The sequence below is a fragment of the Scleropages formosus genome, chromosome 21 (genome assembly GCF_900964775.1).
Source record: "Scleropages formosus chromosome 21, fSclFor1.1, whole genome shotgun sequence".
In the NCBI taxonomy this organism is placed as follows: Eukaryota; Metazoa; Chordata; class Actinopteri; order Osteoglossiformes; family Osteoglossidae; genus Scleropages; species Scleropages formosus.
The window spans coordinates 9,667,484-9,681,866 of record NC_041826.1 but is presented as its reverse complement, the minus strand read 5'-3'; the positions used below and the strand labels follow the sequence as shown (position 1 = coordinate 9,681,866).

At 41.9% G+C, this 14,383-nt stretch overlaps 1 protein-coding gene and 1 non-coding gene across 2 annotated transcripts; one reads left to right on the top strand and one right to left on the bottom strand.

Annotated features, from left to right (window-relative positions):
- Positions 1-1,951: 1,951 nt before the first annotated feature.
- Positions 1,952-14,126, bottom strand: pitx1 (paired-like homeodomain 1). The gene is made up of 5 exons (XM_029247403.1): positions 13,918-14,126; positions 12,362-12,417; positions 6,204-6,353; positions 4,775-4,977; positions 1,952-2,979 (listed from the first exon to the last, which is right to left on the bottom strand). The coding sequence occupies exons 2-5, from the start codon at positions 12,405-12,407 to the stop codon at positions 2,431-2,433; spliced, it is 948 nt and encodes a 315-aa protein (XP_029103236.1). The 5' UTR covers positions 12,408-12,417; positions 13,918-14,126; the 3' UTR covers positions 1,952-2,430.
- Positions 10,853-10,967, top strand: trnal-caa (transfer RNA leucine (anticodon CAA)). The gene is made up of 2 exons: positions 10,853-10,890; positions 10,923-10,967. It is a non-coding gene; the product is annotated as a tRNA-Leu (tRNA).
- Positions 14,127-14,383: the final 257 nt, after the last annotated feature.

Sequence of the window (14,383 nt, the reverse complement as noted above, 5' to 3'; positions counted from 1 at the left end):
AAAAGATTACTACCGTGGAAAAGGAAGCAGTGCAAGAGATGCATTTTGGTGCGAAAACATCCATATCCTCTTAAGGGAAGCCTCCACAGCTGTGATTTATTGAATTTGCTTTGTAGTCATCAAGTGGCCTGTGGAAAACATGTAATTTCAATGTGTCATTGACAGTTATCGCGGGGGAAAAACTCTGCAGCCAGTGTGCAATAAACCACAGAGCCCAGAGAAATGAATGTGAAATGTAAAAATTCCAGCCAACACGAAATTGTGATGAGCTGTTTATAAGTGAGAATGTGTAACTTCTTTCAGCTGCTCAAAGTGAAGGGACTTAAAAACCTGTCGCTGCAAGTGAAGCTGGATGTCAGCCTAAAACACACAAAACGCCCAGTCCTGAAAACTTCAGAACTAACAGAAAAACCTATGAAACCTTTGGCATGTTTAGATGTGCGTTATTAACTATGACTTTTGTTATTATGATTTATCAGAAAGCGTTTCTATTGAACAGAGCTGAATTGAGTGGAAGTGATCCGAATTTAATTTTGCCATAAAATTGTATTGTTTTTTTTTTTTATTTATAGCATGTATAAATAAAACTTAGTGAATATTTCACGTTTTCGGACCGAATGCGGGATCCAGTTTAAAACAGAAAATGAAATTCTGGAGGGAAGCAAGACGTTCGCAACCCTGGCTGCGGCTCCGCAAATTTACCTGCAACAATGTTACCTGCAGGAACGTCCCACACAAAATTGCGCAAATAACTGCAATGCTTTTAACAAGAGGGACGTTTGAGACGAAGCGTATTTGAGTAAACAAACTGTTTACGAAGGTGATTGATAGATCCAGCACCTGAAAGGCATAAAACATTTTTAGAAGTCCTGAAACAACGAAGAAACGAGCCCTCCTTTAATCATTAATATGTCACTAACGACCGACTTCACTGTCACCCGCTTTAAAATGACTCGTTTACTTTTATTTTGAGGCCGATGTCTCGGATATATATAAATCACATATTCCATAAAAATAAATTCAATTGAATTGTATTTAACTGAATTATAGAGTGAGATCTTCAGTTGTTCCCATGTCCAAGTTACAATAATAAGGTTACAATGTCTATATTTGGCCATTTTTGTCCTTTTGCTCATTGTTTAGTTAATAATTACTTCAACAAGTTTTACGAGGTGTCGATGGGGTCTATTCTCTTCATCGGAGTCATCATTCAAGAATAACAGATTAAAAAAAGAAGGCTACAGATCGGACAAACTGAGTTGGTGATAATTCAGGGAGTCGAAACATTCTTGCCGAAAATTCTTAGAATTTACCGGAAATATTGCTGATGAACATCTTAAAATTACGAGCGCAAAAAGAACAAACATTCGCAAAAACTGCGAAAAGTAAATATTAACCAAATACGTTTTCGACGAATATAGTTATAATATGGAGCTGGGCTCTGTTTTCAAAGAGCATCATCATCCCCCTAAAAATCATAAAAATTAAGTAACAAATAAAATGAGGAAATTAATTTAAAAGTGTCACTATGGATTGGGAATCGGACCACTGCCCGGCAATAATGAAATACTAAGAATCATATTAAAATTTGGGTAAGAAATATTTCAAATATGAATGTGTAATTTATAATAATAATAATAATAATAATAATAATAATAATTCCAAACATCTGTGAAAGTGTAAAGACTAAGGTGCAGACTCGACATCATGACGTCATGCTACCTTTAAAAATAAATATCTTAAAAATAAATATCATCATCTGCTATAGTTTATTAAAACATATTACCATAAACACAGAGAATTTTCATTCACCGTTTGTATACAGAATAACCGACTTGCTCGGTTCGGATCTTACAATAATAATATTAATACCAGTTTGTACAAAACACGAGTTAAACATGCGTTTTTCGTCTGTACTTAAAACAAGCAAACAAAAATAAGGAAACCGGGCGTCCAAGTTGTTCCACTGACATAATGCTGGATGGTTTTTGTAAAACGACAGTGTGTTTCCTGCACTTCGTTAAAAAAGAACAGTTACACACAGAAGGCCGGTATAAAAATGCACATATAACTATTTAACTTCTTTTACCGTATTAAATCCTCGCAAGTTTTTTTTTTTTTTTAATTATTTTCATCATCATTTTTTTCCCCATCCAACAAGAAAAGCAAGTTTCAGATAGTTTAAAGTCTTCAAAGCAAGCTAAAGATGGACAATGGATCCTTTGTTCCGTATATACAGTGTGGCTATGTAACAAATGTCTTCATCACTATGAAATCCAAAGTCATGGATGGTTTTGTTGTGCAAGTTTATAAGTCATCATATAAAACCCGCATAATCCATTTTTAAGCGACTGCAGCCAATCCAGTTAAGTTTTGGTTGTAGGTCTGTGTGAAGGTCCATTGACTTGATGGTTAATCTGGACTAAAAGGTCAACTGTTGTACTGACAGGCATTCAGGCTCGAGCCTGGACTCTGCAGCCCACTATATCCAAATGTGGGGTGCTGCTTGGACTTCAGTCTCAGGGTGGCCAGGCTGGAGTTACACGTGTCCCTGTACACGCTGTACGACGAGGCCGGGGGTCCATAGGGGCAGGTGGAGGAGGACATCGCCGAGTTGATGGTCGAGCTCCCAATACCATTAAGGTTACTGATGTTGTTCAAGCCGGAGGTGGGCATCCCAGGCACGGCCGAGTGGCCCATGCCGGAGGCCATGCTCATGGAGGAGATGGAGTTGGGGGCTGAGAACATGGACTGGGACGTGAGGGGACTCATGGAGTTGAAGAAGGGAAAGTTCTTGGTGGACAAGGGTGCAGGGGCCAGAGCTTTGTTGGTCCAGTTGTTGTAGGTGTAGGCTGGGTACATTTCATCGTAGGGCTGCATGAGGCCACTGAACTGCGGAAGATAGGTGTTCTTACACAGGTCCATCTGTTGGTTCCGCTCCCGCTTCCTCCACTTGGCCCTGCGATTTTTAAACCACACCTGCAAAGACAGCAATCAAACAAAAAAAATTACAGGCCCCTTAGTAATTTGTTAAATTACACAAATAAAAGATAATACAATTTTAATTAGTAATTCAATAAAAATTAATACATGGTACCTCAGGAGACGATATTAAACCATTTTATAGGACTAATATTTTCTCAAAAAAAAATATAGGCAAATTATAAAAATAGATGTTAATACAATCAATATTATTTTGTGGTAATTTCACAAGTATTACTACATTTTGCTTGAAAGCATTTATGTAAATAGAAATGAACAAGCACATCCTTTTTTTCTTGCCGAAAAAATAAAATATATCATGGAAAAATGAAAGAAAATGTACATAAATCGGTTTTGGCCTTCGAAAGCGCACTTTCTGAGACATAAATGTAATAAATGAAATAAACATATATATTTCTGGTGCACGTTCTGCCAGAAACGTGTTAAAGAATGTAAGCTGTATGTAAAAGCGTCGCATTAATATTATCTAGAATGTGGGTCTGTGTTGTTTAAGAGTTAAAGTCAGTCCTCTTCTCTTTCGCACAAACATTCCTTGTGCAATTTCTGTTTGTGAAACTTGGGATTATCATTAAAAATGTCTGCACTAATCCTCTGTCAAATAGAAAGCATTGTGATAAAACGCAGATATATCGCAATAGACGCGCTGTGTAAAAAGTGCCTCCGAAATAATACATTAAGCAACGCGTTTTAAAAGGTGACTTGCAACTAAACCGAAATCACAGCGCAGTTGAAGAAATAATTACACGCAGCAAAAACAGCGCAAAAACATTTTAAACGGAAAAGTAAAATATTTTACCCATTACGAAACATGAATCATAGGTATGCAAGTAATAATTCGCTCTTTATCCTGAACGCAGATTTAGGAATCATTAACAGTGAGAAGTAACAAACCGTATAATAAAAGTGAAATATACACAGTGAAAGCGTTTTTCAAATAAATACTGTAGCTGCTACAAGTCATCTTAAACGATCTCCATCATTCAAACCCATAGTTTTGAATCGATTATTTCACACTATGGATGGAGCGCAGGCTATTTCATTTTGAAGTGAGCTCTTAAAATCTTAGAAAAATAATTATAAAGGCACGAAAACAACGATATTTCTCACACACACGTACTTTTCGCCGTGTTAGCAAATTGTCTTTAAAATAATTGTCTTTACCATTTTACACTGAAGTGAAACGACGCGCTTCTCGACGCACAAATGAACGCGTTAAAACATCTGTTTCCTTTCTTTTCCTTCTCGTTCCCGGTCACGTCGGAAAACTGAGGACTGTTCTCGCATTCGGGCATCTAAAGGCTGCTGGAGTGGTTTTACGGTTTATTTTTGCTGCTGCCGATGATAATGATGATGATGACGGTGATGGACATTTATTTAACGCAACCGAACTGTTTAGCTGATGTGCAAAAAGGCAGCGACCAACTGTCTTCCGTCTCCTAAAAAGTGACAGAAATTTTTCGTACATTTTTTTTTTCTCTCAGACATGAATGTGAACGCTAGCCAACATATATATTAAAGTCTGAGAAAAAAATATTAATATAAAAAAAAAAGAATATTACATGAATGCGCTCGCCCACACACACACACACACGCATAACACACACACCTGAGCTGAGTGTGTGTTTATATAATATTCTGCTACAAAAATGATCACACCGATCCACTTCTCTCTGGTGCAAACATGATGATGAAAGCTTGAGAAATAATAATAATAATTCTGTTTCCGCGGGTTAAGTGTTCGCTCTGCTTCCGGGCTGTCGGAGCCACGCACCCGAACCCGGGCCTCCGTGAGGTTCGTCCACACGGCGATCTCCTCGCGCGTGCTCATGTCCGGGTAGCGGTTCCTCTGGAACGTGGCCTCGAGCTCCTGCAGCTGCTGGCTCGTGAAGTGCGTCCGCTGCCGCCGCTGCTTCTTCTTCTTGGGGTCCTCGGAGTGTCCGTCCTCGGGCCTCTGCTCCGCGTTCCGCTCCTTATCTGAGCAAACAATGTTTGTGCGCGCGTGTACATATATATTATATAAGTATACACGAGTATTTCACTATTTGCGCAACACTCCCAATATGCGCTCAAATACTGATACATTGTTACATTATTACAACAATAACAGTAACACTAATAACAGTAACACTTTCTTAAATATCTGCGCGACGAGTTTCCCGCTACATTCTGTGGAGATGAGAAAACCTACGAATAAAATGTAACATGCATTTATTAAATAAATCGTTGTATACGGGTATGGTACTGTGTATATGACATGCAATAAAACTCGTACAGAACTCGTTCAGAGGTTAATCGCAACACCAAAGCCCAAGGTGCACTCTTTCAAATAAAATTTTCACCACATGGCCTTAAGGAAATGTGGGACTTAGAGGATGACAAAAAAAAAGTTTTTGCAAAACGCTTTCTGCCAGTGCCGAGTGGCACCATGCGCACGAGCCCGACCTTTCGATGTCATATACAAGGCCCCAGGTTTATCTGCAGGTTTTCCGATCGAAAGCAGTTCCATCTGATTTTATTTTAACCATAAAATATATCCCGCTGCACAATATATCGCAGCGAACACCGTTTTACGTCGAATATTTAAAGTGTGCCGTGTGTTTATGACTAAACGTCCGGAACGAGTTGTTTGCAATGCAACAGAAAGTGACCCGAAAACCGTACATAATTTTGGCCATCAGAATAAAAGCTCAGAGAGTAAAACTCTCCAGTACCTGAATTTTCTTAATTTTATTTTAGTTCATTTTTTTACACACCGATAACCACGTTTTGTACAGTTTTAAGAATCGTTTCCAACAACAATATATGCCACTGTGTGATCAGAGCGCTCCGTGCGCACCGCTGACTGAGCAGCAGCGCTCTCCACTACGCTACGGCTCAGCCCGCGCACAGCGCCCGGCTGAACACAAGCGGCGCCAAGCGCACTTTCCGCTCTTTTCGCTCTTTTTCCTGCTTTTGAAATACTTCGCAGATATTTATTTGTTTCTCGTTAGAGCCGTTGCTGCGGGAAATGTGCATTACGAAGGTGCCCATGTTGTACCCTGCAGTTCCACCCTCCATCCACTTCACGTTCACAGTCAGCTCAGATCAGCCCAGGTACTTTTACTGTCACTTTGTACACTTTAGAGAGACGACCGGCAGCACTGAGTGACCCCCGAGTGACCAGAGGGCACCACGGGCGCTCGCGGCCCCTGCGCTCCTACCTGCCGTCTCGGGGTCCGACGAGTCGCTGCTCGAGTGCTCCAGGGGGTCCCTCTTGCTGCTCGAGCTCCTGGGCACGTGGAAGGTGGAGGCCATGTCGCGCGCCGCCTGTGGTCTCACTGCCTCGGAAATCCTTTCCAGATTCATCCCACCTTGAAAAGATGGTGCTTTTATTTATTTAAAATGTATATATGCATGCATAGACAGTCAGCGGGAGCGCGCCTCCGAGATCCGACAGCTTCGTTGTTCAAAAACCCCCTTCAGAATGAAAGAGCCATTCTGATAAAACCGTTCTCAGGAATATTGGGGTATAAACACGGGTGTTTTTTTTTTTTTTTTGTCCCAGTCCCCTCGCGACTTCCCCCCTCGAGAGCACTGCCGCTCTCTCTCTCTCGCGCAGTGGTGACAGCGCGCGCGCGCTTTCGGTTTCCTGCCGGAGGGGAGTGCGCGCGCTCATCCACGGACTCTCGCGCAGGAATCACGAGCAGATCTACCCATCCCCTTTGTATTAAAGCTGCCGTCCGTCCGCGAGGGAGTCCCACCCACTGAGCGCGAGCAGCCGAGTCCTTCTGCAGGGCAGCGGCGCCTTTCTTTGGATTTCTCTCGCGGGAGCGCGGGGGGCGGGGGTGCAGCTTTGTGAAACTTTTTTTTCCGTAGAAAATCGTGTCTTTTTATTCAAGCGCGTTTGAAAAGGCGAGAGATGAACGCCAAAGGGCAGCTGGGCGCGCGCCTGCAGACTCACTCACGCACGCACGCACGCACGCACGCACGCGATGCACACGTCGGGTGCGCGCCGGGCTCGCTGAACACTTGCCCCGACGTGTCCTGCAACGTCTCAGTGTTAAAATATTAATGGAAAAACGCAGCAATTTACCCCTGCCTGTAGATTCGAGGGAAAACACGGGTGTTACAGTTCTGTATCCATTTATTAAGTTTTAATAAATCACTGAGTGTCACGATGAAACTGTGGCCCAGTAAAACGCGTCTTTTTAAATCAGTCACCCGTCTCTTACTCGACGACTACTGCTCTCTCTTTCTCTCTCTCTCTCTCTGTCTCTCTGTCACACACAGACACACACACCCACCCCCTGGCCTGTGTATCTCTGTGTATCTGTGTTAGATCACACGGTAGATTCCATTGTTTCCAGCCCCGAAGAGAAAAGGGCAGTAAAAAGTGACCTGTCCATCACGTCCTGCGAATGTCCAAGGAAGGACGCATTTCAGGGGCCTTTCGGTCTGAAGGGTGTTTTGGCTCAGAAAACCTCGCGAAACATTATGTTTCTGCCGAAGTCTTACAGGCCTGTGTGTTAAAATAAAATTACTGAAGGAACGGTCCGCGAATACCTTGCTTACTTGTCAATTTCATATTCCAGACACGCCCGTTTTAAACAGTATACCAACGTTTTAAATGCATGCCAAAAATTTAAATTTCAATGTTTAGTTTTGCGGTAAATATATTATGTGTATTTGCTTTTAATCTCCGCTCGTTCATTCAGAATCATCCCTGTCTCTCACTCTCTGTTTACACACCCTGGGCCAGGCGGTGTTTGCCGTTCGGCAGCAGCCTGTGTGAATTCCCAGGCGCAATTTAATTTATTTACATGGTCAACCCATCGAGTTTCAGAATTTAATCCAACGGTAATTGATTGGATTAAATACGATCTGCACACGAGTGAAAGTATTCTTCTTCATATTCACCCACATCACCAAATGAAGCTGTGTGCAAAGCAGGCAATTAAGAAACTTAACCTGCTGTTTTTCCGGGCAAATTAATTAAATGCTTGAGACAGCAGCAGGTAGAATCCTTACAGAAGAAGTTTTCCTCAAAAGTTATCGATAATATACAGTAACAGCATGTAATGTCTGTACAGTACTTACATTTGCGAAAAAAGAACCTGCATGGAACTTTAACAGTATTGAGGCGTTACTATGAAATCCATTAAACAGTAAGGGAAATGCAGACTTCATCTATGTATTATTTCATCTTTGTATTAGTTTTTTCTCATAGCTGTTATTGGAAGATCAACTCTCTTTCCTCATCCCTTTTGTCTGAATGGTGGAGCGCGCGTTTGTCGGTAGCAGCGCCACCTTCTGGTCATCATTGGAACGAAACGAGTCTGCGCTGCGACACGAATCACCGACACATTTACCGGAGTCACACGTGCAGTGTCCCAATGAGCCTAATGTACCCCCCCATCATTTGTGTGCTACTCCTCACTAAGTCACTAAGGAGTGTACAGCTAAATCAAACGTCAAGAAATGTCGAACGCCAAACCTCTTTGTGCTTTTATTAAAGCACACTTATTTTAAATCTTCAATTTCATTTTCGAAAAAAAAAAACAAGTTTAATTTTTGAAAAAAAAATAGTGGAAATGAGGAGCAAGCTTTTTAAGACGACGTATCAGTATGTGACAGAACTCATGTCGGGTTACGATCCAATTTGCCCGGTTTACAGAAATGTGCCACATTGATTGGTTATGTTGCACTGGTTCCGTTCCAATCACTGAAAGTAATGAGAAAAAGGACCGCGAAAACACTGCAGTGATTTGTGTAATATCCAGCTGTGAATAGTTCTGTAAAACAGTCAAGGGAAATTGCTGAGCGAATAGTGACAAATCTCATCACGACAGTGAGTTGAAAGGAGCCAGTACCGAACCATTTGGCGCAGCATTGTGAATAAACATAAAATCAATATGTAAAGTAACAGTACAATGCGTCACATCCGACACTTGAAGTTCGGAACGATGTATTTATTATATTGATATTTTAAACAATAATGAATTATTTATTTATTACTTTTTAACAAGTTTTTTTTTATTAAAACCATTCTATTTTATTACATATTTCTATTATTTTTAACGGCATTTTGTAATTTTTACTGATTGAATTTAGCACATTCGAGATAATTTTCCACTTTTGTCTAGGGTAAGTATTTATTGCGCACTTCAAGACCCGTTAGACTACAAAACAGCAATAATAACTCGCAGGAAAGTAGGGTCATTACGCAGCACAATCTCCAGAGTATCAGAAAAATACCACCGTAATAATAATTACATAGTCCATGTGAAAACTCAGTTATCGTGTATTCAAGAGTAATGTAGATAGTTTAAGAATAACCGAGCGAAAATTACATGTTCTTAATACTTGAGGACATTTTTCTTATTTACATTCTCTTTTTCACCGGTACTGTGCAGTACTGAAATAATAATAGCTGAAGCCTGTTACATTTTTCTCTGCTTAATGGTGCTCAGTTGTAACCTGAAGGTTGCCGGTTTGAGTCCCAGGAGCCAAAATTGCTCCTGTAAAGCGCAGTGTTACTGAGCAGATTCGCTTTGGGTAAAATGTGAACCGATTTGCACAATAAGTACAAAATAGCTCTCGTGGGGTCTCGTGCGGCGGTGTGGCCACGCGGGAAGGTTGCGCTTAGTTTGCTAAAACTCCCTTACTAATATTCGTCTTTATTATTTATCCTTCTCATATGCAGTAACTGGATGATTTCCGAATTTCTTTTTTCATACGTTTTTTTAAATACATGTATTATACATTTTATATGTTCATACCTGAAATGCCCAATAATTTCAACGACTGCATAACTGACTGTTATTATTTTCATTACAACCGGAGAATGCCAGAAAAAATGTGAAAGCGGCGCGATTTATTGTTTCATATCATATTAATAATTAACAACAACGTTCAAAAAAACCTTTGCTGTAAGAAAGAAATAGTAACATTTTTTAAAATGCTTCATTTTGCTGCCTGCGCAACGTTATTCCTCCTTTTCTAGATCGTTCGCACCGAGCCCATGTGTTTTTGTGCAATATTTTGCAAATTGCTTGATTCACAAGCGCCAGTTAGAGAGCAGATGTGCAGCAGAAGATCTCAGTGTGGCTGAAGGTGCGAATCGTGGCGCGGAGGTGCTGCGCAGATTCGCACGAGGTACTGAGAACTGCTGCGAAACCAATCAATATTCAAATTCGGCGGCACGTGCACACATAGGTCCAGAAGTGTTCTATAATCAAAGGCTTTATGCTTTTGTATGACACAGAGATGATGTAGCTGTAAACAGGAGGCCTTGCGATGTTAAGAAGATAAGAGAGAAACGGCGCCCTTTTGTCGTGCGGAGAGATTATTATTATTATTATTATTATTATTATTATTATTATTATTGCTTTTTAGGAGGCCTGTCTCTGCGTTCCTCCTTCCAGATGCTTCTGCTGATGAACTCTGGTCATGAGCAGGTCGGACAGCCTCAGCCCAGCTACTGCAGGAGCAGGACCCTGCCAGGTGGTCTCAGCCCCACAGATGCCTCTACCTCCTCCCCCTCCAGGGGAAAAAAAAACATCGAACAGCGCTGGAATAACCGTTCTGCATTCGGCTACCTCATGCATATACATTAATTTGCCTACATGCACGTGTTCATGTGAGACTTACATCAATTAACGCTAGTTATTAACTTCTGTTTAACTGACTCCTCTCCTGGCCACTTTATAACGATTACAAGCTTTACAGTGATTTACCCGTTTATACAGCAGGGTACTCTTATTTGAGCAGTTCAAGGGAACAACCTCTATCAAACATATTACAGTTCGGGTAGGGAGTCGAACCCCTGACCTTCAGATTACAAGGTGACAGAGGTGGGTAGGACGCAAGTGTCAGGATGGCCGAGCGGTCTAAGGCGCCAGACTCAAGGTTAATAACCTTCCCCCATAATGTCGCGAGTGTTCTGGTCTCGAATGGAGGCGTGGGTTCGAATCCCACTTCTGACACGTCACACTTTATTTCATTTTAATACACGACAAAAAAAGGACACATTGAAAGCGCAGAAGGCAGCATATAGTGTGTCCAGAATTGTTATGTTATCTAGCAGTCCCTTGTCTGACCGATGTTCAAACCCCACATCCAGCTCTCTTGATCAAAGCCTACCTATTCCGAATTACTACAGTAAGGAGAGCCTGCTGTATAAACAGGTAAATCGCTGTAAAGTCATTTTTTTTCAACACTGTAAATGGTCTCTTGGACAGAAGCATAAACAAAATAAAGGGTAATAAAACACCTGAACTTCATTTAAAGCCTTTCTGTGGAAATCAGTACATTGTATTTAACACAAATCTCGGTTTGTTAAACGTACAAATTCCTCGAACAATACGTACTCTGTTAAACCTTTGATTATTACTGGAGCTCTCTTTTTTAGGCATAGAGCACATGGCCTGGAAGGGCAGATGGTCGGTAACCGGAGCAGGTTAATTCCTTGAGGGCAGCAGCTCCCAGGGAGAGGGACTCGACCCGGGCTTTGAACCCACCACCTCTCCTCGTTCAACCCCAAGACCAGGGATGCAAGTCGAGCACAAAAGAAGAAGGACGCAGTTCGACCTCTTAGTGTAAGAGCACCGTCTCGAAAGAGATTTACAGAAGAGACATGTTCATCTTAGACATGGACAAAACAAGAAAATAAACAAACCTCTAGACACAAATATAACTAATATAAATATAATGCGATAATACTGTTTTTGAAGACGTGGCGCCTTTATATCACTTTAATTGTACAAAAAAATCCCTGTGAAACAGCAAACAGCACAGTTTCAAGCAAACGCTACACCTACACTGCACTTATATACTGCGCTTATATATCATGCACTTATATACCAATACGTACATTACACTCACGGAAGAAGGTAACAGTTTCACGTGATGAAACGAATGATGTTTTTTTGGGTCGTTTTAAAAATAACTTTTCCTTTCGTTTAGTTACGAAAAAGCTCAGAACTACTAATAACTTAAAATGCAAAAAAATTACTCAAAGTGATCAAATTTCGTTTAGAAACGTGAATTTTGACAATTTTATTGTCCAACTGTTTGACTAATTTAAGCCTATTTATGTACGTTTAGTCCTCTGCCTGCACAGAACACAATTCCACCTTTTACCGACGGCGTTAAACAATTTTAAAAATGACTAAAATGTCTTAATACTTGTACCAGTTTCAGACAATAGCAACACCTTTAGTGCTTTTATAATAATAATAATAATAATAATAATAATAATAATAATAAGCGTAGAACATTCGGCACAAAGTACAGCTATATAAACTGCCACAATTTACAAATATAAAACGTGTACGTTTCGCAGATAGCAGTGAGAATAAGAGCAAAATATGGGGAATACCTGGATCTCCACAAGAGATGACATTCTTAGACAAATTAAGTTCCATCCCAGAATGCCTGCAAGACAGAAAGACATTAATCAAAATTAGTCCTCCCAGATGACACCTTTTACACCCTTTTACCATCACTCCCCACCCCCAGCCCTCATTCTGAATCACAAAGACAACAGTGAGCTTTAGAAAAACACAGCAGCAAGATTCCCATTAAGACATGTCTACTTATCACTCACACACACACACACACACACACACACTTCATTACCATCACTGGGAAATGTTTTTGTTTTTTTTTTTTTTCTTTCTCTGTATAAAAGCGAACTGCAGCTTTTCGGCGCTGAACTGAAAAGAAAAACGTATTACTCACTTTGTCGACCCCCCCACTCCCACTCCCACTCCCACCCCCACCCTACCCGCACTCCACCCCCACTCCACCCCCAGGAGTGTGAGCTGCGTTCGGATGGAGTTTCTTTACTTTCAGCGCAGACAATATGAGTCTCTGCTGTTTACCTTTGCTGTAACATCTTCACCCCCCCAGGTCTCCTATCTCTGCAGGAAACCCTCCGCTTGTTTTATGTCCACAATAAATCGTGAGCAGCAGGGTCCCTGTTACACACACTCACACGCACGCACACGCACGCACGCACACACACACAGGACCCACACACCCACACACAAACACACTTGACTTTTGACATCAAATATGGTTCAGATGGCCTTCGCTTCGTGCGTCTTCTGCTCCCTCCCGCTCGTTTCCCTTTCGGAGGCCCTCGCATGATTTCACATATAACTGATGATACATAGAGCTTCATTCATTCCACTTCTCAGACCCTTCCAAAATATTTCGTTTTTTACATTCATTTCAGACTCCTGAGTGCTGCAATAAAGGTGTCCTTGCGACATTTCCGTCATTGATCCCTTCGTTGTTCATAAAGGACGTAAGTGAAAATTCAATCATAGCGAACAGTGACCGACGCGCGCGCTCTCACGTTTCAACGAACACTGATTCATTGATGGTTTTTTCTTGAGAATGAGACACACTGAACATTATAAAACATGAAGATCGGCGCCACCGCGGTTGTTACAACGAAAATACTCCCCCTGTTAGAGCTATATGACACCGCACGTACTGTACGCACGTGGAAATGTGAACAAAGTGCGCGCGCTGGCACTGTCACTCTGGAAAGTCACAAAAATGTACTACTGCTGAGTCACACACACAGTGAAGATGTGGGGGGGGGGGGGGGGGGTGCTGTGCGCGAGCCCGTCGAGACGATGGCTCGAGACTCAGATGCGCATCAGTCAAAATGAACTTTATTCAGCACATGATTTGCTGTATAATATTTATTTCCGACCAAGCAGGACTGCGGTTAAAATGCCGCTGATGGGGTGCAGACACAGAACCCTCATTGATCCTGACCTGTGTGTATCGATCCTTATTGTCTGGTGTTCCGAGAAATACGCATCAAAGTCAAACTAGGTAGACAAGATGCAGCTAAAATCATTGCAGACAGAATCCGGGGTGAAAAGGAGGTAAAATGCGGGTAACAGTGACACTCACCAGCCAGTTCCACGCGCAGACAGAAGGGCGGTAAAAGCTCCGATTCCCCCATACAGGTGTCACATAGATCCACAGGGACGCGCAGGTATTCGCGCGCGCGGCCGGACGGACGGCTCTTTTGGTGGCGCGTCTGCTGTAGGTTCGGCGTTTTCAGCTCGAGTTTCCTCTCGCGCCCCGGTGACGTCACCAGGCGCGGTTCTCCGCTGAGTCTCGGGCGCCGGGTAAGAACTTGCTATTAATCTTCTTCAGTGCAAAAGAGATCCATTTAAACATGATTTTTATACTGGAAGTAAAACAGAGGTGTGTGTGTGTGTGTGTGTGTGTGGGTGCGTGTGTTTTGTGTGCGTATGCGCGCGTGGGTGTGTGTGTGTGTGTGTGTGTGTGTGTGTGCGCGCGCGCGTGTGTTTGTGTGTATGCGCACTTCAACTGGTAACAAAACAACCAAGAAACGCTAAACAATTTCAAT